Genomic DNA, 24,913 nt, shown 5'->3' on the forward strand with positions numbered 1-24,913 from the left:
ATATATATATACACTTTTTATTGCATTTACTTCCTAGTTTAAGTTTGTCATTTCTTACTCTGTCTCTCTCTGCCTTTGTCCCTGTTACAGTACTAGGGTTTCCCCCTTGCCCTCTGAGCAAATGCAGGCCTAAATTAGGGGCTTAGATTAGTGTATCTGGACATCCTACTCTTCACAAAACAGGGGTAGTGGAAATAAATAATCTGTTATTATCTCTGTGTTTTAGCAGTATAGATGTTTCTCATTTCTGGAATTGGTTATTGAACTGAGGTTCTCCTTTCTTAGTGGTGGGATGGAATACGGAGATGTATACATAACAGGGTGGAGTTTTGGTAAAAATATAAATCTGTGCACCGTTTGCTCCTTTGTCATGCTTTGCATACAATTGATATATCGTGGTTGTTAGTATTGAAACTCAGAAATAAATTTCAAAATTGCAGTTCTAACTGAAGGCTTCGTCTTTACAAATATATGCCTTATTTTGTTTATAGGTGTAAAACGAAGGTGTATGTAGACAACCTTCCCACGACAAGCGTTGTCATTGTTTTTCACAATGAGGCTTGGAGCACTCTTCTACGAACTGTTCACAGTGTGATAAACCGGTCACCACGACACATGCTGGAAGAAATTGTCCTTGTCGATGATGCCAGTGAAAGAGGTAATGACAACATCGATGCCTTAGCTTGCTGCTCTTTTTACTTCAAAAATTGAGACTCTCTCCACGGGCTTAGCTCTCCTCAGCAAAACACAGTAGCTGGGGCAGGGGAGGGCAGAGTGAGCAATGCCCATTTTGAAATAGAGGTAGGTCATTTTCCACTGAAAACTAGTCTAAGTTTATCTGTTTACTGTTCTGTTGACAGTGTAGAGTTTGTGTTTGCTAGTGGGTTTATCCTGTTACAGCTTTCATGTTTTGCGTTTAGAATTTTAACAGATTCCTAAAGCTTGAGGGCATTTAATACTGGAATCACCTGGTGAATAATAGCAAAGGCTGTTCCTCGCACTCATCCAGATTTACTGTCAGTAGCACCATTAAACTTGGTGCTCAGAGGGATTAATTTTGATTATTCAGTTCCTGGGAAGTTGAAATTCAGTGTCTATGCTCTAAGAGATTCCACCTCTTAGTAACTGGTGCTCCAGATGAAAACTCTACGTTGCAGAATGAAATTAAGAGACAAAACTTGAAGCTGATTTTTTTCTTGAAATAAAATAGCTTTAGTTAGATTTTACTCTATTAATATATTTTTAAAGTTATAATACAGTAGAAATAAAAATAATATTCTAGACAATACTTGATATTTCACTTCGGTTAATAGTTGATACTGGTTTAGTAGAGAGGGGCATGGTTTAGTAGAGGACAGATCTTAAAGGTCTTTTCCAACCAAATGATTCTGTGATTTGTCTTGTTCCTTGCTTAATCTTACTCAGTGGTATGGGTTATAAAGTATAACTTGAGGGATATTTTTTTTCTTATGTTTGTAAATGGAGATGAGAGGCTATTATGGTTTGTTTTGTTTTCTTTTAATCTAAACCATTTCTGTATCTTTGTATTGAATCACCCTTTTTTCTATATTTCTACATTTAAAGTTTTCCACTGGGACTAACAGCTAGTAGGCTGCTAGAAAAAAAGTCTTGGCAGCCGCCAGCTGTAGGCTGTTATCAGCTTCAGTCCCTTGCCTTAGTCATGGAAGGGTTTTACACCCTGCATGTTGTCATCTCTGCCTGATGCTTCTGATGCCAGTGCTGCAAAATCCATATATCTGTTGCTTATGGTGATTTCAACTCCAGAGTAAGATGGGTGACCGTTGTCCAAACAAGATCTGTCCAAACAAGATCTATGTATGGAGGCAGACGCTGGATTTCAGATCAAATGGTCTAAAGTAGCATTATGGTGTATGGATTACAATGGTTAACAGGAGCTTTTAAAATAGTTAGTAACCATTGCAATGGTTACAATTACAAAACCAGGAGGTTTCGTAGATGAAGAACTTTAGGAGTGGATTATTGCACTTCATATCTAAAGTGGTAGAAAGTATAATGAGTTTCTTCTTCAGGCTGCATGTGTGTTTGATGCCTTAGCATATTAACTAACTCATTCCCAAACTATGTAGGTTGTGGAGGACCCGAGTAGACTAAAGAAAGATCGTATCAGCTAACTGAGCTCTGACCAACCCGTTTTCCTACCCATAGCTCATGCACTCAGGTTGTGATTGCGCTGGTACCAGTCTGCGTTCCTTTCCTCTCTCAGGCACCCTCGCTTCCTTTTGCATTCTTACCTGATACTAACTTAACTGCTTCAGCCAGTTCCAGTACAATTTGGAAGAAGGGACAGAGGCCTTAAATACAGTTACGCTCTGGCAGGAGAGGAGGAATGCCCATGCAAAGGGCAAGGCTACCACATAAACGTGTTCCAGCTTAGGTGAGAGGTGTGATTAACTTTTGCTTTTAGAAAGGCACAAAATCAAGTTTTCAGTGTTTTCACTCATGGGGAATTTGTAATTGCACTCTACAATTTCTTGTAGTTTTTTTCAACCTTTATATAAAAATTCCAGAATTTTTTTTTTTGTTTTAATGCATGTGAAACTGCTCATCTCTGTTGGTGTTGTTCCCAGGGAACAATCCTCTTCTTAACATTGCTGATATTTGGATTCTGAGTGCCTATACTAGGTTATTGTACAGTTATGTATGCTTCCTTCATGGAACAGAGCTATTACATTTGTTTTGGTTAGTTAGCTTTTGTGTACAGGCTCTTGCTCGGAAAACAAAGTTTATTGCAAGTGCGCTTTATTTCATTTGTCAAAACAGTCCTTGGCGCTAATTCAAACCAGTGCTAATGAATAATTGTGACAAGTTAGCTTTCAATATGACCTAGAAATAAAGAGCAAGCTAATATTAAAATAACATAGACTTAATATTTCTGATGTTTTGCCTTTTAAACGCCTGTTTTAGAAAAAATCAATTTTAACACCGCAATAGTCATGTCCTCATTATGAAGTAGAATTATAGTCCAGTTAAAAAAGCTCATGGCTTCCTGTGGATAACTTTTCTGTTTCTGGGTTTGGGTTAGCTAATAAAAGCAATGCAACTTAATTTGAGGCTGAAAGATAGAACATTTCAGAATTTTTTTGGTGGTGTTATTGAACCTGTTCCAATATTTAGTTTTGAAATCTGTGATCTTTATTTCAGATCACTCAGGCATCTTTTCTTTGTAGTTTTTTTCAACAATTACTGAAAGGGTTTGGTTCGGTTTGTTTTCCAAAAACTTGTGGTTCCAGCAAGCATGCTTTTAGATTTAAGCAAAATGGAAGGGTATGATGCCTGAAAATCTGAAGGGTTTTTACCATATGCTTCTTAAGCATTCTGTTTGTGTTGAAGTAAAACAGCAGACTTTTCCAGAAAAAGATGTTCAGCCTGAGTAGTGTATTTTGAATTCTAGCATCAGAGTCAATTTAATTTGAATAAAGTAAGCATTCAGTCTGCCTGAAGCACACTTTGTACCTGCTAGTGTCATGCTCTTAGAAGAATGAATTTGCATAATATCAAGCACTTATTTATACCAAAAAGTTTTGGAGGGACAAGACATGTCTGTGACATTGTTCTCTAGTTACTGATCAGAATTGCATGTTTTAAGTATTGATCTTTGGTAACTATCTAAAAAAAAAAGAAAGTTAACAGGGGAAATCCGGATTAGTCAGTACTTAAAACTAGGTCAGCACTGAATGGCCAAGCGTGGTAGGCAGATTGCGTCAGGATAGAACACACTCACAGAAGGCAGTTGTACAGATCAAAGCAATGTAACCAAAACTAAATTCCTGCCAATAATATCTCATAAAAGTATTCACACTTCTTAAAACTGTTTGCATGCTTATGTCATAAATCTGTTTTTTATTGTAGTTTAATTAAAAAATTGACAATTAATTGTTCATTTATATTCTATAAGTGTGATTCAGTAATAGAATTGGCAAAGTTTTGACAATTAATTGTTCATTTATATTCATATAAGTGTGATTCAGTAATAGAATTGGCAAAGTATTTTTCAACTTATGCACTTACTTGACTTGAACTGAATGTATATGCTATTTTGGCTTTCTTAGTTCTGCTACTGCCCCAGAAGATGCTCTTTAAACTGCCCATAATCCTAGGTAAAATTATGCGCCATTTTGATACAGAAAAAGTTTGAAAGGAATATCCAGCAGAAGGAGTTAAATGAAACTAAAGTTATACCTCTGAAAATACAGGAATTGTTATTGTTCCCAAGTAGAAGCATTTGTGGGTTTTTGTTTTGTTTTTAATGTTATTAAAACCTCACGCTGTTTGAAGTGTATGAGGCAATGCTAAGAATTTGCTCAGCTGTCATCCTGGATCACTCGTAAACAACTGAGTCTGTAATTCATAAAACTTTTCATTTGAGTGTTTAATGTAGGATTTAGTATAAATATGACCAATAGGCTTGTACAAAAAATAATCTCTACAGCTTGATTCTGGTATTTCTTGTAGACCAAAATGTATCGCATGCATTAAAAGACTATTCAAATACTCTCTTTTTTAAAAAAGGGGAAAAAAAAAAAAAAAAAAAGGCAAGTCTTGCCTTAGAAGAAACTGTTACCAGTTTCTGGATAGATGATGAGTCCAAAATTCTAGACTTGCTACTTTGAACTAAGGGAGCGGTCTGAGAGGTACATGTATTGCACAGAGAGACTGTGCTCTGAAGGGAAAACACACCGCTTAGATTTGAGCGTTCAACTAACTGCTGGTAGCAGAGGAACACCAGGAATCTTGATGCCTGAGTTATTTTCCGTGCTTTTGAAGGGATGAGACATGAAGCTTTATATTTTGCTTATTTTGCTGAAATTCTAGTAATATTTTAAGGGCACAGTTGCGGAATGTCTGGCACAGTGTTTTGTTTCTGGGAATTTTCCCATCTGAAGTGTTGAGCAAGGTGGTAGTTCGTAAGAATACTTTTGCGGATGTGATTAAACATGGGAGAGGGACTGTTATGTAGTGAAAACACTGTACACATCTCTGCGGTTGTTCCTTAGAGAAAAAAATTTGAAAAGTACTGGAAAAGATAAACTGAAATTTGAAATACTTTACAGAGAAAATAGAAGTAGAACTTCAGATTTTTATATGCGATGTGTTGTCCGCAACTTTCTGTGATGTAACTTTGTTTTGTGCTCATTCTTGACTGGCTGCAGTTGTATTGCTGAAACAGAAATCTTTCTCTCTTCCACCTGGCAGAACTTTACCATTCTGTTAATGTAACTGCGCATTAAGGACCAATGTCCCAGCCCATATTCATTCAGCTTTACGTGGTTAGGACTACCGTAAAAGCTTATCAGCACTACACCTGAAATGTGCAGAGGAACGTGTTGATTGTGTGACTTGCTCATGAGATGGTTGGCATAGAGAGAAACGCTTCACTGTTTTATTCTCTTTGTGTATATCATGGAAGCCATAAATATTACCATGACACTGGTTCTTTTAAATTAGTGGCTTTGGGAAGCTACACAATAAAGAGATGACATTGTATTTGCTACAAACTCAGTCAGCCAAATGATCTCTGTTCGTGTTCAATCCTGAAAGGCCCACGGCACGTTCAGACATGTACACTTGGTTTGTACTAATAAACATTTATTCATTTGAGCCTCTGTTAATATGCAAAAGAAGAATTAACTTGTTTTGAGTTTCTCTGGAGACAAATATTTAAGATCTATCAAACTCTTAGGCTCTTTTACCCCAGTTCAGCTTTTGAGATGTGTCAGAACTTACTTCTGTGGGTTTTAGTGACAGACCAACAATGCACAGAAAAAAATGAGGCGGCAATTAGAACTCATTCATCCGGAGCAGTAGTAAGGAATGGTAATCACCCTCAGGCCAGCTCTGCCTCTTGAGGTTTACAAAACAGCCACTAAGAGTTCATGCCGGGCTTTTTTTCCCCCTTCCAGTGTCACGCTTATTCTTGTATGAGGTACTTACCATCTTACGCTAAATCCTACTACAGGCTTTGCACTGTTGTAGTACAACTCCCATGTGCTTTGAGTCTATAATCTAACATATTCTGTAGCTGTGTTATAAAACTACTTCGCGGAAGAAGTCTGCTTCTGTGACTGTCAGTTACATTCTCCCTCAATTCTTTGTTCTTCCTTTGGCGTTGTCAATCATAGTCTAATTTTTCATAATGGACAAAAACTGTGCCTGGAAATCGGAAATTTGTTAATTTGGCAGCTCTTTGTAATGCAAGTAATTTTGAGACTGTAGGCATATGGTATTCAGTTATGGCTGCTCTATTTTGAATAATTTGTTCCTCAGCTAAGCTGAGGTGGTTTGGCATTACAGATACTCATTTACGTATAGCTGATTTCGTATGTATTTTTTGTTTTATGTGTTATAGTGATAATTTAATAGAAAAAATATTAGGGAAAGCACAATTGAATAACGTATTTGATAATGGTTTAAACTACTTGCAAAGAAATTACCTGTAAGTTATGTTCCTGTCGGAGGTAATTCTTTATGTTCAGCTAGTCAGATCGTTTTCTGTATTTTCTTGGTAGAGAAGTGTTATGCCCAAGAACACTTATGCATATGTTTTTGAAAGTAAGAGTCACAACTACTCCATAATAAAAACTTGCCTATCTGATCTAGCTTCTGTGCAAGCATTCTACATTCTCTTCATTTTTTGTGTTTCCCATAATGAAGAAATGAAGAGGAGGAAGAACTTCCTTCTCTAGCAAGTGAAACACGTGGAGATGTGGAAAGGCATATTGTGAAGTGTAGAATAAGCAGCAGAGAAAAACTAGATGAGAAAGTAGGAAAAGGATAGAAAAGAAATGAGGAAATGTCTCAATTCAAATCTCTTCATAAAAAAAAAAAAAAAAAAAAAAAACCGGAAAAACTGAACTATGTAACTGACGGTTTTTGTGGTTTTGATCATTCTTTGCAGACTTTTTGAAAAGACCGCTGGAGAATTATGTAAAAAAATTAAAAGTACCTGTTCATGTGATTCGAATGGAACAGCGTTCTGGATTGATTAGAGCCAGATTAAAGGGGGCTGCTGCTTCTAAAGGCCAGGTCATCACCTTCTTAGATGCTCATTGTGAATGTACAGTAGGCTGGCTTGAACCTCTGCTGGCAAGGATCAAAGCTGACAGGTAATTATCCATCTACTGGTCCGTGTTGTTTTTTTCACTAATTAAGGAATATTCCAAGTATTACAGTATTAGCCTACAAGCAAATATCTACTTTCTGAAGGGCTGGATAATTCTCATTGGTGTAAGGATAACAGGCTAATTCAGTACAACTTTTAAAAAGTAAAACTTGATATAAAATGAAGCTTATATCGGGATGCATGGGATAATGTGTTAAATAGCAGGAGACCTGAGCATGAATGGAGTTGAGAGAGCAGTGGAATTTGAGGTCTTCCGTCTGCAGCCTGGCCCATTGCTTCATGAATTTGGGAAGATGTTCTTGAGGAAGAAATGGAGCCCTGATCTCATATAACACCAACACTGTGAGCAAGAACTGTCAGGTTTACTGTTTTCAGGTTCTCATTGTGATTTCTTCATTTCGTAATGTATTTGTATTGTGGAATTCTGTGCTGTGACTTGATCTTCTGGGATGTATTTTCTGAAGTTAAAATAGTTACTGGAATCATACTGATCTGCACTGCAGTGACGTAGCTTTGTGCTTCTATCATAAATCAATACTCACAACATTTATTACCATGATAGTGTGATGGAAATTGTATTGAGGTGGAGAAAACAAACAAACAAAAAACCCAAAATAAAAGAGAGAATGATCTGCTTTATAAAAACATTCATACATCTGAGCAGTAACTCTGTAGTTGCACACTAGTCTGCTAGTAAACAGCATATTAAATAGATTAAAGTATGGTGTTACAGATCTCTGTTTTGTTCTTACGGTTATAGATAAAAATCACTTTTAAATTTTAATGTAAAATAAAATAGTGTCACATGATAAAAAAACTACAAGTGATAAAAAATCATTGTTCAGAACTGTGCTCAGTCATAATACTGCCCTTTAAGTTATTATTAATATACTTTTTGTGAGACTATGATGCATAAATTGTTACAATTAGTGCAAATGGTTCAAGTAAGTCTTTTAAACTTAGTTGCAACCCTTGAATCTTTTTACAGAGCTTTCTGAGAGAGGAAGCCTGCTTGAGGATGGTTACTTAAGTGTCTTTAAGATTATTAGAATTAGTTTCTGTGATTATATGTCTTAATAATGTCAGGACAGTGGACAAGGAGGCATCTTCCTGTTGACTTCGATGCTGTATTATAGTTTGTTAACAATGATGACTATCGTTTCTTAGTGCTGAGGGCATATAAGAATATTTCCCCAGAGCCAACGACCCAAGTTTTAATTTCAAAACATGCAAGTTACTTTGACCACTTAACTAGAAGCGAAAAACTCTTCTCTATGCAATCACTGTGTAGCACTGAGAGAGCTGTGATCAATTTTTCTATCTATAGAGAGATTAATTTTTATTACTGGTAATAATGAAAATACTATTTTAAAAAAAGAGCTAGTATTGCCAAATTGTATCAGGAAAACACATTTTCCTTTAGATTGATTAACTCTAATTAGGAAGACAGAATGTAAATATATTTCATCATAATAATCTATTGAGTACTGTTGTTAAGAGATGGCATTATGATTTAATTTAATTTAAACTGTATGTGTTAAAAACAAAATTAAAAAAAAACCCCAAACACTTTTTTTGACGTTCTAATTAATAGGTTTGGGTTCTTTCCTTTTTCTAGGAGAACAGTAGTGTGTCCCATCATTGACGTAATTAGCGATGACACCTTCGAATATATGGCAGGCTCTGACATGACCTATGGTGGATTCAACTGGAAGTTGAATTTTCGTTGGTATCCTGTTCCTCAGAGAGAGATGGATCGACGGAAAGGAGATCGAACCCTTCCTGTTAGGTAATAAGAGATTATTAAACTGGTTAAGATGTTTACCTGATGTTTATTCATATCCTTTTTAGGTTAATTTTGTAAGTATTTAAGTAAGTACTTAATGAATTGTGTTGTAGCATCACTTTTGTCTGATCGAAGGAACAGCGTCAGTTTTTACATGGATTGGTTGTTGGTAACTTTTGGTAGCAATGAAGGAAGCAATCAGCTTGTCACTTTAGAAATATTTTTATGTCAATTACCAGAGAATTACTAGTTTTTATACTGATGCATATATTACTGAAGCTTATTTTTACCTTTTATTCTAACAAAGTAAACAATATTTTGAAAAAGTGCATTGATTTTTGGCATGTGTGTGTGTGCATGCATATATAAACCTAACATCTAAAGAGTGCATGGATGGGAGGTGAATTTATACTTGCATGTCATGTACATACGACAAAGGTGATGAGAAACACATGTAACTTGTGTGTAATGTGTACTTTGTAACAATTGCAAACTTAGGTTTTCCGGCCTTACTGCTCTGAAAAGTGGGTAGTATTTACTTACCATAAAGTTGAGGCCTTTATTCGTTTTTTGCTTCTTTTTCATTTAAGAAAGCCAGAAGTCTTCTGAGGATATGGCTAATTGTATTTCCCCCTCCCCCAGTTTCCTTTTTAGGGGAAAAAAGCCACATAAATTTTAGTTAGATTGTGACTTAGTTTATATTTTGTGTCTTTGATGAAAAGCCCAAAACATTTCAGGAAAACTACTAGTGATAGAAAATCACTGTGCTAAAAGTGTAAAACAATTTGTATACTTGAACTACCAAAGTTATATTGTCAGCCTAATATATAATTTACCTATTGTGTATTTGTTGACTAAAAAATGGAAATTTGGGAAATGTTGCCAAATTACCAATAAGGAATTTGTAAAGAAAACCTGGGTGTGACCCTGACTGTACAATTTTCTTGTATGAAGCACAATAGTGAAAGCAAGCAGGCCACTTCATGGCCTCCTGTAACTTTTTCAAGAACACTTGCCAGAAGTATAAACATCCTGTAAGAAACTGGTTTCTTTTTTGTGAATTGCCAGCACTGGAGGCAGAAATCTTTCTCAGAAACGGCAGCAGCTTTCTAGGGGCTGTTTCTCTATCCAGACTCCAATTTGAAGTGAGAAAATAAGGAAAACTGTCACTAACTGGTTCCATCTCTGGAAAATTTTGAGCTTGAAAGTACACCAATGGTAACTGAATTTGGATGGAAGCCTACTGAGAAGGAACGTGTTAGGAACTTGAGAAACAAAAAGTCATTTTGTCAGTGTAAGTGTGAAATGTATTTAAACATTTTCATAGTGATTGATGTTTATTTTTTGTCTTGTTTGTTTTTTTTTTTTTTTTTTTCCTTCCCCCAGGACACCTACAATGGCAGGAGGTCTTTTTTCAATAGACAGGGATTACTTTCAGGAAATTGGAACATACGATGCTGGAATGGATATTTGGGGTGGAGAAAACTTAGAAATTTCTTTCAGGGTAGGTAAAACTCTTCTCTTTTCAGTGTGCTGTTACTCAGGATAGTGCATCTTGAGTTATGTAAAATACAGATCTGCTGCCTGCATCATTGTCCTCTCCTGTTGCATTTAGCACTTCGCTTCCCTTCAAGTTCCTCCAAAGGTGATATGCAAAGGCTGTGTCTGTCAGTGAAAAGTGCAGGGTGAATAGTTGGCAGAGCCTTGTGATTAAAAGACTGGGATGGTCATTCTGAAGAATGAATGCATGTGTGTTAGAAGGAGTTCAGTTAGAAAAGCTAATTGGGGAGATTAAGATAAGGCTGATGTCATCAGTGTATGGTTTAATGTGTCGGTGAAATGTGAGCACCTGTTACAAACTCTGTCTTTGCGCTGTTTTCTAACTTAATGACTGCATGTGTTCATTCGCATGTGGACCTAACCAGCACTGTTCTCACTTTCATTCCTACTAAATAGCGCTAGTCAGCTCAGGGTATATATGTGGATACTTACGCAGTAGTCCAGCTTTCTGAATCTGCCATTTTTAGAGGTCCAAAACAAAACTGAAAATATTACCAGAAACCTTACTTGGGAAGTGAATGGGTTTTGTTTTTTTTTTTTTTACATGGAGATTCTATTTTATAATGGACTTTTTTGGACACATCATCACCTGTTACTTCCCTGTGATTGATGTGAGCCTTTTCCTTCCTTCGCTGTCAGCTTGCCCAGGTCTCTGAAGTAGTCCCTTGCTGATGCATTATTGCTGTGAGGCCTTTCTTATGCTACCTTACTCAGCCGTGTGAGCGCCTTTATCTGTTGAGCAGGAAGCAGGCATAGGTTTCTCTTCTATGCAGTATGTATTTGTTCTAGACCTCAACTAATGTTGTTTCTTCAACTTGAACAGAAGCTAGTGGTTAACATTTTTAAACTTGTTTTAACGACTTGAAGCTATGCGATAATTGTTCTGTCGCTTTCAGATTTGGCAGTGTGGTGGCACTTTGGAAATTGTAACTTGCTCACATGTTGGGCATGTGTTCAGAAAAGCAACACCATACACTTTTCCAGGAGGTACAGGGCAGATAATCAACAAAAATAACAGGCGACTTGCAGAAGTCTGGATGGATGAATTCAAAAACTTTTTTTACATCATTTCCCCAGGTGAGCAGGTCTTTGGTTATGAGAAATACCTATTGAGAATTAAAATGTTATTACTACTGGGAACGAACATGAGTATTTAAATAAAAATGTTACTGCTTTGAAGTTCGTAAGACAAAGCTCATGCAAGATGTACACAAAGGAAGGTCTTAATTGAAAAATAATTTTGTTAGCCAGAGATGTGTCCTGAGGTGGTTTTTTTTTTTTCTTTTTTTTCTTTTTAAGCATGCACATGATTTATGAATGAGCTTCCTGTGCAATAGAACTAAAGCTCAGTGGAGCGTCAAAATGCTCAACCGTAGTGCTGAAAACTAGCCATCCAAATACATCTCTTAATGTGCTGGAGATTGGCCTCTGGCTTCTGTGTTGTAGGCATTCCAGGCTGAATAGATCAGGAGTGATTTAAGTGAAAACCTGTAGCAGGAGCGGCAAAAGTTAACATCTCCTGTCTTGGTAGAGTTTGGACTTCACTATCCAGAGTATAGGGGCAAGTTGCCAATATACTTGATTGTGATGGTATTTGTTACGTTTCTTAAAATGGATGTTAACAACACAAGAGGATGTAAAATATGAGAGCAAATTTCCTATGAACTCAAACTTTCTGAGGGGGAAAAAAAAGCAAGCCTGGGAAATACTAAATTATTACTTTCCACTACAGGATATTTTTGTCTGTCATTCAAAAAAACCAGAGACATAAAAACATTGGGTAGCTGTAGACATCCTCTCTACGTACTTGAGACAGTAGAGATATTTGACTTTAAATACTAAGTGGTAGTTCCATTTGCCACGTCTGCTTTTCCAAAGACATATCTTTAAAACTAGTATTTCCTTATGACTTGCTTATTAAACCTGTGTTAGTATTGAAATTTAAAAGCTGTAATACAAGTAGTAGGAATCTGAACAGTGTCAAATTTTAGATTACAGGTTTTAAGAATACTTGTGATAACAAGTGACTATGCAGATCTGTGATGGTTTTTTGTCTTAAGAGAATGTATTACTCAAGACTGTAGGATTTTTTTTTAATTGAAAAAAAAATTTGCTACTACTCAAAGCTTTTTGGTGAAATCAGAAGCTAACAGCTTATGGTTACTGCCCTGTGTTGTTGTTAATGAAGCATTATGAATTGAAACATGATGTATAGATATATCATTTAGGAAAGTTGTATATAAATAGGTGCAATCATTTTTGGTTAAGATTGCTTTTATGCATCCACATTAAGCTAGATTTTAAAATATACTAAGTAGCTGGAACACATAATGATAAAACTAATCTAATTCTTAAAAACAAATTTAAATTACTGAACACCGTGATAAGGCTCTGTTACTTCATATATGATGTCTATAGTCCTTCCATTTCACGTGGTAACTAAGCTACAAAAGGAGTTATACTGTTTGAAATTTGTAGAATTGTTGTTTTGATAGGACTTTCTTTCATAGCTTCGCAGTATTGTGGAATATGCACGCATTCTCCTGTTGGAGAATAGGAATGGAAGAATTTAATTTAAAATAGAATCAGGTAAAAACTTTGAAATGGTGATGGTAACTAAAGCAATTATCTAGAACTGCACTGTATATTTTCTTTCCTTTCAAAAGATGCATGTCTACATAGTTTGTATGCTAATAGCCTGAATGATCGGTGGATAGGGATGTGTTCTTGCTGAGCTCCTCTTAGAGCATTTGCACCTGCTGACTGGCACACGATCTCATTTGTGTACCCATATCCATATTGACACTGCACTAAAGTTTAATACTAGAATTTCCAAATGTTTCAAAAATAGGATCATATAGGACCTGAATAAGTTGGGTTATTCTGCAACTGGTTTGTTGCCTGGGGCTATGGAGAGTGGTTAGTACCATGGTTCATTCTTAGCTGTGATATAATACCTATTGTTTAGAGAATGAACACATAAATGCACTCAGTGCCGCTCATGCCTCTCGCCCCCCAAACCTATGTAAGTTGTAAGAGCCAATAGATGTTACCAAGAAAGGATTACTATTTTGGGAAGTTCACAAATACCTTCCCATTGTTATTCTGGTATCTTCAATCTTATCAGAGTGTTGTAGACGCTGATTTTTACCTGTTGACAGCAAATCCAACATCAGTGTAAATTTCAGTAAGTCTTTCTGGCCAGTAGCTGTCCTGGGAACTCCGTGAATCTCTGCTATGTTGGCTCACTGAGCTGCTCTGCTTTTCCAGGTATCCTTCCAATATAAAAATGTAAATGTTTGGTTCTTGCAGAACGATGGTGTAGTGACCCTCTGGCAGAGTACAGTATTGCACCTCTGAAACTATTTGCTAGTACAATGTGTACTTTCAATATTACTGTGCCAGTGTTACAAGTTCTTGCAAGGAGCGAGGGGAGGATTTTTAAGCTGATGCTGGTTTGCAAGGTTTGCAAGCCTGGGTGCGGATGAGCGAGGAAGACAGGCGATCCTCTGCACACCCAGTTTTTTTCTCGTTAGTTGGTGTGGATGAGAAAATTGGATTTTGTAAGAGGTAATGTACTGATAGGCATCATTGAACCTAGCTAACAAGAAATGTGTTTCTTCCTTTATATCTTTCTCCTCTGCTCTCCTAAGATAGTGAATCACAGAGGGATTGGTCCAGGAAAGCAAACCTAAGATTCTCAGGTAGCTTTCCCACTTTGTGTAATCTGTGTTGTCTAGGGGGGCGGGGAAAAAAAGACCTACTGCTTGAATGATAGAAACTCAAGAGACTTTTTACTGTTGATGTAATGTCGTTAAATGGAAAGCTGCCCTCTTGAGAAGTAAGCCTGTAATTCTTTTTCCTTTAGTAAGTACAGCCTAGTAGAAATTGTTACTTGTCTGTTTTAAGCTTTGGTGCATTTTGGAAGCCACCTCTCTACTTAGAAGTGGTTAGGTACAGATGGAGGTTGGCAGGAAAGTGTTGCAGCAGCTGCTGCTCAGCCAAAATCAAGCCTATCTCATTGCACGCAATGCCTCTTCTCCACAGCGGTAATGGCACTAGCTGCAGCCTTTTCTCATTAGCCGGCAGTTTTCCACGCAGTCATGTGTTACAGCAGGGCGCTGTTTCCCGGGCCGTTTCCTCTTAGGCTTTCAGAAAACAGCTCCAGCACGTGCAGGTGAATAGGCTGATCCCTGGCTCCGTGCAGGTGAATAAGCTGATCCTTGGCTCCGGTCATTCTGTTCTGCAGACTCTGCCACTTCTTTATTTCTCGTCCTGGCCTTTCATTGCTTTCTCCAGTCTAAAATGCTAGGGCTGGATCGTCCAAGGTGAGGCTTCATGAGATGGCGATGTCAGTCTCACAGCTTGCTGTGAGAAGAGTGCCTTGCTTTTCATGGCAGGTTGATAGGGCTTCACGTCCCCTCACTTGCTGGTTGTTCATATGTCAAGTGATTCGACTTGCTGAACTTGTCGGGATTATTTGCCCTGTGGGCTGGCTCTCTGCTGGTTAAGTTAGCACCTGTGTCAACACAGGAGGTGCAGCAGGAGTCTGAAGCTGAGCAAGGAAAAGCTGCCCCTTTCCGCAGCAGCAGCTGCAAAGCATTAGGCTGGCTTACCAGAGCTACCTCCCCTTAACCTTTTCCTAACTACTAATTATCGATAAACTGACAATTGTAGAAGTTGTTGGTATATTTAATCTGAAGGTGAAGCATGTGGATACTTTCAGACTGTGTGGTTTCCCTGTGCTGCACATGAGTCCGGGTTCCAGCTCCTACACGTACCCCCCTGTTCCTCGTCCAGTCTGCATCCTTGTCATTTGGCAGCCGTTTGCATCCCCGCCAGTGAGTTGAAGGCATCCTGAAGAGCAGCTCCAATGAGCTTGAGTAGAGTAAATTAATTTCATTGTCGACCAAAAGTTTGCCCCAGAAGGTATCTTCCATTGCACTGGGACTAAGCGGACAGGCAGAAGGCCTGGAAAGAATTACCCAAGCAAGAGCCATCTAGACAGAGACATCGAGCTGTTATCCTGAAAAGTGGATCAGTAAGCCTAGTTACTAATCGTTGCATGCACTTGTCTCTACCCAAACTTGGTAAGTCAAGGTTCAGTATGTACAGACTGGAAATGGATGTGTTTATTTACAGTTGATAGGGAGGACAGAGAAGGGACCGAGTCCACATCTTGCAACATAGCTAAGACTATGTTCAAAATATGTACTGAGTGATTCCATGTGTTCTTGCTTTCAGCTAGCATTCCCTATAAGCGATAACTCGGAATGCAAATAATATAGCTAATCAAAGTGGGTTTAAATTATTATTGCTTACAGAGTTTCATAATACTAAATAAAAACAAGTTTATGATTTTTAACAGAAGACTAGTTTTAGATGAAACAGTATTCATACTGTGCTTACTGAGCAATTTATAATCATGATGAAAATATCATGCTTTGTTTTTTTTCAAAGCAGTTTAGCATAAATATATTGCCACACATTGAACTTGGCAAGAAAATTTTCAGCTCTTAAAATTTTGAGGACGGCAGAGCTGTTGGAACATGGCTGATGGGAAGCTTAAATATAAGGTGGCAGAAAAAATTAAACTGAAGTAGTATTCTACCAATATACATCATTATATGTTTATTTCTGTAAAGGTATAAGGAAAGACCGTTATATATTACTAATCAGAGTAATCTGGTACTGCATACCAAACTGCTTCAAGAACAGAGACAGCACAAGCAAATGCTGAGGTGAATCTTAGTTTTGTACAAAAGAACTGGTGATGGTGTGATTGGATGATTTTATGTGGGTTTTTTTTGCCTTATCAGTATTTATTTTTTAGTAGAACTTTAAGCATATGTGTGGAAAAAAGCACGTGATTGTCCTATAACAAACTGTGGGACAAATCAGAATCATCAGGGAGGTCTGGGCTTTCAATGTAATTAGGGTTTGGGGCCAGGAGGATTGGCGGGGGGGAAATCCATTGCATGGTCAAGTGAAGACAACAGTAGCAAGTACTGGTAAATAGTATTTAATATATTTTAATTCTTTTCTTTTTTTTTTTTTTTTTTTTTAAATGAACCAAACCCAAATATTTGAAAGAACAACTAGTGGACATGATTGTCCTCCTTTACGATGCACGTACCTGTGAAGTCTGGCATAATTGTCTTCTGGGAGGAAGACTTGATGTAATTCTTGTTTTGTGATTTGTTTTTTGGAGTTGTTCTTTGGGGTGGTTTTTTTTGTTTGTTTGTTTAGCTGAGCCTTTAAAAACAAGTACATAAACACTGGAAGGTATATGTCAGTGTTGTTGTGTGTATATAAATTTTAGTGGTCTGTGGAGGAAATGATGGTTTGGACATGTGCTTAATTTTTTATATGCTTTATAATTTGCAGTTTTCCTAGTTTGCTTCCATTTTTTTCCCCAGAAAGAACTGTTACCCATAAGTAACTGCTGCTGCACTGTATAATGCAGGTGTGTAGGGACACTCAAGCTAGTTTTCAGTAATATAGATAAGGTACCAGAAACCTAGGAAACAGAGTAATTCAGCCTTGTTAGAGGACACCTCTAAGGCAACTATACCAGTTCTGCTATTCAGCGCATCTGCTAACCTGATGCTAACTGTGGTCTGCGTGCCAGTATGCGCTTTGGTGCAGACTTAAATTCAGAGAGGATTTTTTTTAAAAATCTTTCAGGCTAAAAATTGTTAAAGAGAATATAATACACACCTCTTTCTTCATTGTAAGGGGCGGGGGTTGGAAATCATCTGGCACTTTTTCCATGGTGACATTTAAAACTACTTTAAGAAACAGCACACTTGTATGTGATTAAGTATCACTTTGCATTCTTTATGGTTGTGACTTTAATTGTTATTGCCATTCAGTGATGTGACAAAGCCTTAACAGTGTCGTTTTCTGGTGGTCAGTGTAGCAAACTGATGAATGAGGTTGGAGTATCGTAAGCTTGTTGTGAGGATGGCATGGTAACTGTTTCATCCATCAACAGCTTTTTCATCACTGAAAAATGAAGAACTCCATACTTAGCTGCAGTTGGTAGAGTCTTTCTCTTCTTACTTCATCATCTTTTGAGAGAGTGCTTTTGGTGTAGGGCAAATACTTCCTTTGGTGAAGACAGGGCAGTGCTTGGGTGTTTTTTTTTTTTGTTTGTCTTGTGTTCTTTGGTTTTGGCATTTCTTTTGTGACTGGAAAGCCCAGACTGAAGTTTTCTGGGATTATACTCCAAGAGATTTTTAAATTTCATTCACATGACTCAAAATTTCATTAAGAAAACAAGCTTTCCTTTGCTTTCATTCCCTTACCAGTGTAACCTTTGTTAAAAAGTCTTGTCTTTTTTTTTTTTTTTAAACAGCCTAAAAGCCTGGCTAGCATTTTTTCTTTCTGGAACATTGAAATTACTAATGTCTTTATTGACATTTACAAACATTTAGATGAAATTATGCCATTATCTGTCTTAATTGAGTAGAAAGACACCATCTGCTGGCAGGTTGATTTAATAACACAGTATGCCAACTTGGAAATGCCTCAAACTGTTTCAAAAGGCCAACAATTTTAGAGGTAATTCACAGTCCTCAAAGTACAGGGATTTCTGAAAAATGTATGCAGCTGGAGGTCTATAGTGTGGTGGCCAGCTGAGCCATATTTGTGGTCTGTGATGGGAATTTAAATTGCTAGGACTTGTTTTTGTTCTTTCTTGGTTTGGGTTTTTGTTTGGTTTGGGTTTTCTTGTAGTGTCTTACTTTTGGCCTGTGCGGTATGGAGTGTAGTGTGGAAAATACAAAAAGAATGTGATGCCTGAAACCTAGAAATTATCCTACCCTTAATTAATCAGTGCTCTTGGAATTTTAATGTTCTGGAATATTAATGACAATAGTGCTTAATTCTGGTGAGACAAAAATATCTACTGATCATGCACACCTTCCTCAACCCATCTGCAGATGGGACTTGCACAAATTAATTTTCAGAAGGAATTAAAACAACCGTAAAGGAGTGGGAAGATACAGGAAGAATGAGTGCTTCAATAAATGAGGAGCAAAGGAGAAAAAAGGCAAGCAAAATACCACAAAAAAAATAAGTCCTAATGGTGAACGTACTTCCTGCAAATGCTGCAGTTAACTGAACAAATACTGAATTATTAAAGGATTAGTTCTCTGTATGAAGGCTGCTTTCTGCCTGTTTCTTTGTGCAGTTAGGTAGATGATGAAGGGTCCAGCAGGTGGTACCTGGCTTGCAGGATTAAATTAGAATGGAATTCTCCTTGCTCCACAGAAGGAGACTGCTATGTTATGCTGCATAGATATGCACCCCAGTTGCCACTGGGGATAGAATGGCATTAATAACTGTGACGATTTCAGCCTTTCTCCTCTGATAACTTAGTAAGCGACTGCATTCAAATTGTTCCACAAACCACAGGTAAGAAATTGTCATGTGTAGCACAGATGTAGTGATTCCATCTTTTGTATAATTATCTGGAAAAAGAAGTCACAGGTAGTGACTGACGTGTGCTCTCTGAGAATATAAACAACATAATGCTATATTAAAAAGAAAAATTCTTTATGTAGAGGTGCTTTTCTAAAGAGAAAGTCTTTCATGCAAGCAGTGTGTTATACTGATGATTTTTGTATTAGGTGGAATTATATAAAGTTTACCAGCAGCCATTGAGTAAAACTTTCTTTGTTTCCACAGGAGTTACTAAAGTTGATTACGGGGACATATCATCACGACTTGGACTAAGACGCAAGCTCCAGTGCAAGCCTTTCTCCTGGTACCTAGAGAATGTTTATCCTGATTCCCAAATTCCACGCCATTACTTTTCTCTGGGAGAGGTAAGCTTTTTATTCTATGTATTTATCTACCTTATGTAAAGTATGTCGCACAGTGGGTTGTTTGTATTCTGAACTGAGTAGTGCAAACAAGCTATCTCCAGCGAAGTTCGAGTATCTTGCACCTGTGTTCCTGTCATCTGTAAAATGATATACCTGGCCTCTCGGTGGGGCAGAAAACTGAACTTTGGTATACAGTACTAGAATTTGAATGTTTTCCCTTTTTTATGACCACACTAAATGTCACATAGAAGGGCTTTAGAAATATTCCTTCAGAAATTTATAGTTATAGATAACTTTCCCATAATGTTCTCTGTGTAGAGTATGAGCAGAGTTTTGCTTAAAAAAAAAAAATAGACCAGGTCAAATGAGGACTTTGCCTAAAAACTGCTCTGAACTTTACCTCCAGAACCCTCGTTAGTGACCAGCAAATTTCAGTGATCCCTAAGCAGTGCTGGATGTTTCTCTGTTTTTTTTCTTTAAAGTTTCCTAAATGACTGTAGAGGTAATACAGATGTTGTCCTAAATAAGTAGGTGCCTACTCTCCCCTACAAGTCATGTTGGGCCAAACATTGAGCCTGTTGTAGGGTGATTTTGTAGTTTGTTTTTAAAGAAATGCTTTTAACAAAATGGAGCAGGCATTCGTGCTGCTGCATGACTATCAGGAGACTTGGTATTCATGTCTGCTTACTATAGAGTAATACAGGGATTAAGGCTGTAACTCAAGAAGTGAGGAAATTGAACCCAGTCACCTGTGATTTCAATGGGAATTAAACCCAGCATACCTATGAGACTGCTTTAAAACTTCCAAAGGTTTTGGGCTGGAGACTCAATTATGTCCATTCTGTTGTAGCTGAGTCTTTGAGCAAAAAGAGTCCCCAAGATGGAAAGATCCCCAAAAGAAAGCAAAGAAACAGACGTGGTTCTGTAAACTGGTGGCTTGAACATTTGCTTGGGAGTTTGAGTCTTGGACAGTGGTCTCTCGTTGTAGTATGGTTCCTATGTTTTACATTTTGTTCACATAACCTCTGGTGTATAACGGAGAGAACTGGTGCTGGTGTGGTTTGGTATGCACCTAGTTCTCTTCTAAAAATAACAAACTTTGGTGATGTGCTCTTTTTCGCTCCCAGATAAGAAATGTGGAGACAAATCAATGTCTGGATAACATGGCAAGAAAAGAAAATGAGAAAGTTGGAATCTTTAACTGCCATGGAATGGGTGGCAATCAGGTGACTTTTTTTTTTTTTTTTTTTTTTTTTTTTAAATGAAGTTACTGTATTGAATTATTTGGAATACTATTTCTCATTGGGACAATTCTTCAATTCTTTCAGTAGTTACCTTTAAAATAAGTCGAAAAGTTTAGGGAAACCCCCATTGAAGAAGGTACCTGTAAGAGGACATGCATGAGAAGATTGGCTGGTGGTTTGTCATTTGTAGGTTTTTGAGGTCTGTTTGCAGTAGATTTTAGGTGAACTTTCAAGTCAAAAATGAAACGAGGGGAGGAGACTACTATAAGCTAGATTTTACCTCTTGTAGGTTCTCTGGATCTGTCTTCTGGTTAGACCTCCTGATCGACATTGTTACTTTAAAAGAAACATGCCTGTACCTGAAATGCTGGTTTTAATGTATATTTTTCTGGGTGTCAGTTCTGGCATTTATTTTATATCTGGTTTTTTGTTCTACTTTGTTAATAATTCTTGATGAATTGTTTTCCAATATGCAGAGATTACCTGTGTTGGGGATCCTCCCATTTCTACGCAGGAAGCAGTCTGCAATTCAAAAAAAAGTCAATTTTGACTGAAGAGCTTGTTCATACAATGTTTATATTTATTCCCTAAAAAAAAAAAAAAAAAAAAAAAAATAGTATTTCTGTATGTGCTGACAGCAGAAGAAAAATAACGTTTTAGTGGATATTAATGAAGTAATGCAGAAATGTTCCCCTTTCCCCTGGAGCCAGGAATCTTTTATTTGAACTTTTTTTTTTCAGTTCCTCTCATTCTTTTTCTGTCTAGGTTTTCTCATATACTGCTAACAAAGAAATTCGAACAGATGATTTGTGTTTAGATGTATCCAAACTTAATGGCCCAGTAACGATGCTCAAGTGCCACCATCTAAAAGGAAATCAGCTTTGGGAATATGATCCAGTGGTAAGTCCTCTAATGACTTGTGACACTGAAAGGAGACAACTTGGGGTTTTTACGTGAGCCTAAAGAGCAACATACTCCAGCGTGGGACCACTATTTGACAGTCAAAACAAAGTCAGGATTATGTTCCCTCTCTTATTAATTCATGGTATAGTCACTCAGTGAGCATCTGTATTGATTTAATTACCTGGTGAGTTTTGGGGAAGCTTTTAGAAGAATATTGTCAATGTGCTTTTGGATCCTCTGGAGAAAGATAGTCTGCTAGTGTAGTGTCGTGTTACAACAATGGAAAAGTATTCCAGGTATCTACTGGACCAATAAAAGATAATGCTAACCATCTTGGGACAAATTTAGCACCTGGTGTCTTATCATGCACAAGGTTAAAAGGAAATACTTTTCTAATTAAAAAATCAGCATCCCCAAATGATAAGGAAGATCTTACATTTCTAATCATGGTATGTTTAAGATAGAGATGCTTAAAACAGCTTTATTTTGACCATTCTCTTTCTTGTTCATAATGTTCAAATTTATCTTGAAGTTCATGTGTTGAATGCCAGATCAAGAAAACATTGACCTTTGATCATTGACATTTGACCAATGACCATCATTAATTTGATTTGCAATTTTGTCATTGAGTAGTGTAGCGAAGAACTCTGACTTACGGCATGGCTAGTTAGAAAAAAAAGTAGTTCTCAAGCTTGTTAATTTAAAATCAGTTATTGTGAAAGACAGTTGCGAGACGATTTGTAGAAGAATCTTGCCAGTATAATCATGATGGCTGTTTTATAAAGAGAACATGTAGATATTTAGCTACTAAACAGTCATTTCACTGATAAAAAAGAAAAAAAAATAGGGGGGGTTATTTCTAAGTAAATAGACTTGCTATAGATTTTAGTAGCTGAGGCGTTAACGAAACGTACAGCCTTTAAGACTAAAAGGAAATACTTATGATGATTTTTTTTGATGAGGATGGCAGTTAATGTGGAAGACAGTGGATCTCTACTAGGATTTCTGCATATTGCTAGCAACTGCTGGTAGGAGACTGAAGACAGCTGTTGAAGGCTTTCAGGATTAAATGTTAATTGAAATTATTAAATTTGAGTCTTGGGAGCCATTCATTCTTGGGTTTTATATAGTTAGTTTACCTGACTTAAGTAAATAAAATGAGTAATATTACTACATGCAGTGACTCACCAAACAAGTGCTTTTTATTTTGTTTTCTACCTTATCAATGGTAAGAACATTGCATCTTTAGATATCAATCCTCAGCCATAAATTTCATAGAATCATAGCGTGTTTTGGGTTGGAAGGGACCTTTAGAGGTCGTCTAGTCCAACCCCCCTGCAGTGAGCAGGGACAAATTTGGTTGTATGGGTTTTTTCTCTTTATTCTGTCAATGGAAAATCTAGGTATAATCTTCAGAACTTTACTGAAAGCTGGCTAATAAAGCACAAAAATAAGTTTGAGAATACTTACCAAGAATTCCTGCCCACATAGTTGGGTGATTTTTCTGTATTTTTTTTTTTTTTTTCCTTCTGCCTCTGTTCAGGAGGCATATAAGCAGCCCCTTTCCCTTAATGTCTACCAGGGAGGAAAAGAAAGGGCTGGAGGGGAGAAAACTTTGTTAGTTATTTGTCTACTTAAGTCTGTTCCAACTCCCTTCTTCATTCTTCAGCTGCTGTATGAGTGCAGGAGATTGATGTGCTCAGGTTTTTGGTTGGTTTTTCTTACCCTTTGCTGCTTGTGCACGTAAGGCCTGCCTGTTCCGCCACTTTTCAGTCAGTCCAGTGGCCTGGTTCTGTTGCTGAGACAGAGAAGAAATACTGATAGCAATGCCAATCAGTACCATAAACAAGTTGATGCACTGATGAGTATCCATAGTACAGTGGCAGGAAACGCAACTTCCAAAGATCTCTTCTCCATGAGGTAGTGCCGAGGTAGATGGAGTGGTGTGTGGAAGATTGCATACATAGGATTAGTAGGTATTGGAAAACATGTATATGTATGTGAATTTGTACACTTTTTTTTTTTTTTTTTGGTAAAGAGAACATACCTTTTAAAAAGAACATAGTACTAAAGGAACATATTATAATGTCAGGGTTTTGTCCCCATCTGAGAGAAAAGCCTACTTTTGAATACTTACACAGTGTGTTCATTCTGATCTGATCAAAACTACTGTTGTAACTAATAATCAAAGTTGTACATCTTACCAAACGTTAATTTCTTACTCCTCAAAGATCCCTAGCTGTGTAGTCCTGCTTAAAGAATGGTAGATATTGCTTGATAAAGAAATAATTTAAAAGTTCAGACTGTTCTGTTTTGCATGAAGCAACCTTTTTAGTATCTACAACATCAAATAGCACCTTTAAGTGTTCTTTAGGATTGGGATCTGGAGTCAGTAAGCAAGGTGTCTTGTCTAGTTCCTGCTTAGCTGTGGAAGAATTTTAATGGCCACTAGAAACTTTTTGGTTTAGCTTATGCCTGGTGGTTTATGTGAAACTAATTTATTTTTATTTTGTCTTTAAGAAATTAACCCTGTTGCATGTGAACAGCAACCAGTGCCTGGACAAAGCCACCGAAGAGGACAGCCAGGTACCCAGCATCAGAGACTGCAACGGCAGGGGGGCCCCCCAGTGGCTGCTTCGCAATGTCACCCTTCCAGAAATATTCTGAGAGGTTCTAAAGAAAAGCAAGGATTGACTGGGCTACCTCGGCTGATACTTTGGCTACACTGTCAAGTAGCAACAGAAGAAACTTCTGCTCAGCAGAATCCACAGTCCGTCAGCTGTTAGAACTCCTGCAGCTTCTCAGTAGCTGTGAACCAGCCTTCCTGTGTAAGGATGTGAAACTACCACACATACTAGTGAAACTGCGCCCACTGATGTTTACAAGATCGAAAGAGTTTCTTCCAGCAAATAATTTAGAGAACGTTTGGACAGTGGAAACATAATCAATGAAATTGTCTCTCTGAAGAGCTGCATATCGTTGTAGTTTGCTTGCACATCAGTAACCTCTGCTGAAAGTGCTGTTATAATGAAGAAAGTTCCAAGAATTTTTTTTCCTGGTTAGCGGTGGTAACCAGACTACTAAATATAGATCCACAAATGAGAGAGAACGCGAGAGAGCTGGAAACCAGATTCAATAACGTGAAATAACAATTCTGTGGTTTAAAAACAAAAAGTAAACAGGGTTTAATGGAAACTAAATCAGAACTATGAAAAGTACAATTTGTTATAGTGAAGTATCAAATTTATATGTAGATTTTATACCTCAGTGGGGGAAAATAACCAAGTCAAAAGGCAATTGTTTCTCTTTTTCAATTGTGTGATAGTCCATAAATACTCTTTTTTTTTCTGGTGGGTCTAAAATTATTTGGGGCGCAAACAAAATGAGCATAAGAATAAACTTAGCTCTTGAATGTCAGATCAAC

The 24,913-nt window shown here is 37.3% G+C and overlaps 1 protein-coding gene across 1 annotated transcript in view; it reads left to right on the forward strand.

Moving 5' to 3' along the window:
* The window catches only part of GALNT1 (polypeptide N-acetylgalactosaminyltransferase 1), a 63,073-nt gene extending 38,467 nt beyond the window's left edge, over window positions 1–24,606 (forward strand). The window contains exons 4-12 of the mRNA XM_009639940.2: window positions 492–658; window positions 6,938–7,145; window positions 8,781–8,951; window positions 10,335–10,452; window positions 11,405–11,585; window positions 19,203–19,342; window positions 20,470–20,568; window positions 21,352–21,486; window positions 24,010–24,606. Of these exons, the coding sequence (XP_009638235.1) occupies window positions 492–658; window positions 6,938–7,145; window positions 8,781–8,951; window positions 10,335–10,452; window positions 11,405–11,585; window positions 19,203–19,342; window positions 20,470–20,568; window positions 21,352–21,486; window positions 24,010–24,156 (1,366 nt within the window). The 3' untranslated portion in view covers window positions 24,157–24,606. The remainder of the gene's footprint in view (window positions 1–491; window positions 659–6,937; window positions 7,146–8,780; window positions 8,952–10,334; window positions 10,453–11,404; window positions 11,586–19,202; window positions 19,343–20,469; window positions 20,569–21,351; window positions 21,487–24,009) is intronic.
* Window positions 24,607–24,913: the final 307 nt, after the last annotated feature.

This window comes from Egretta garzetta, unplaced genomic scaffold (assembly GCF_000687185.1).
Source record: "Egretta garzetta isolate BGI_Z169 unplaced genomic scaffold, ASM68718v1 scaffold405, whole genome shotgun sequence".
NCBI lineage: Eukaryota > Metazoa > Chordata > Aves > Pelecaniformes > Ardeidae > Egretta > Egretta garzetta.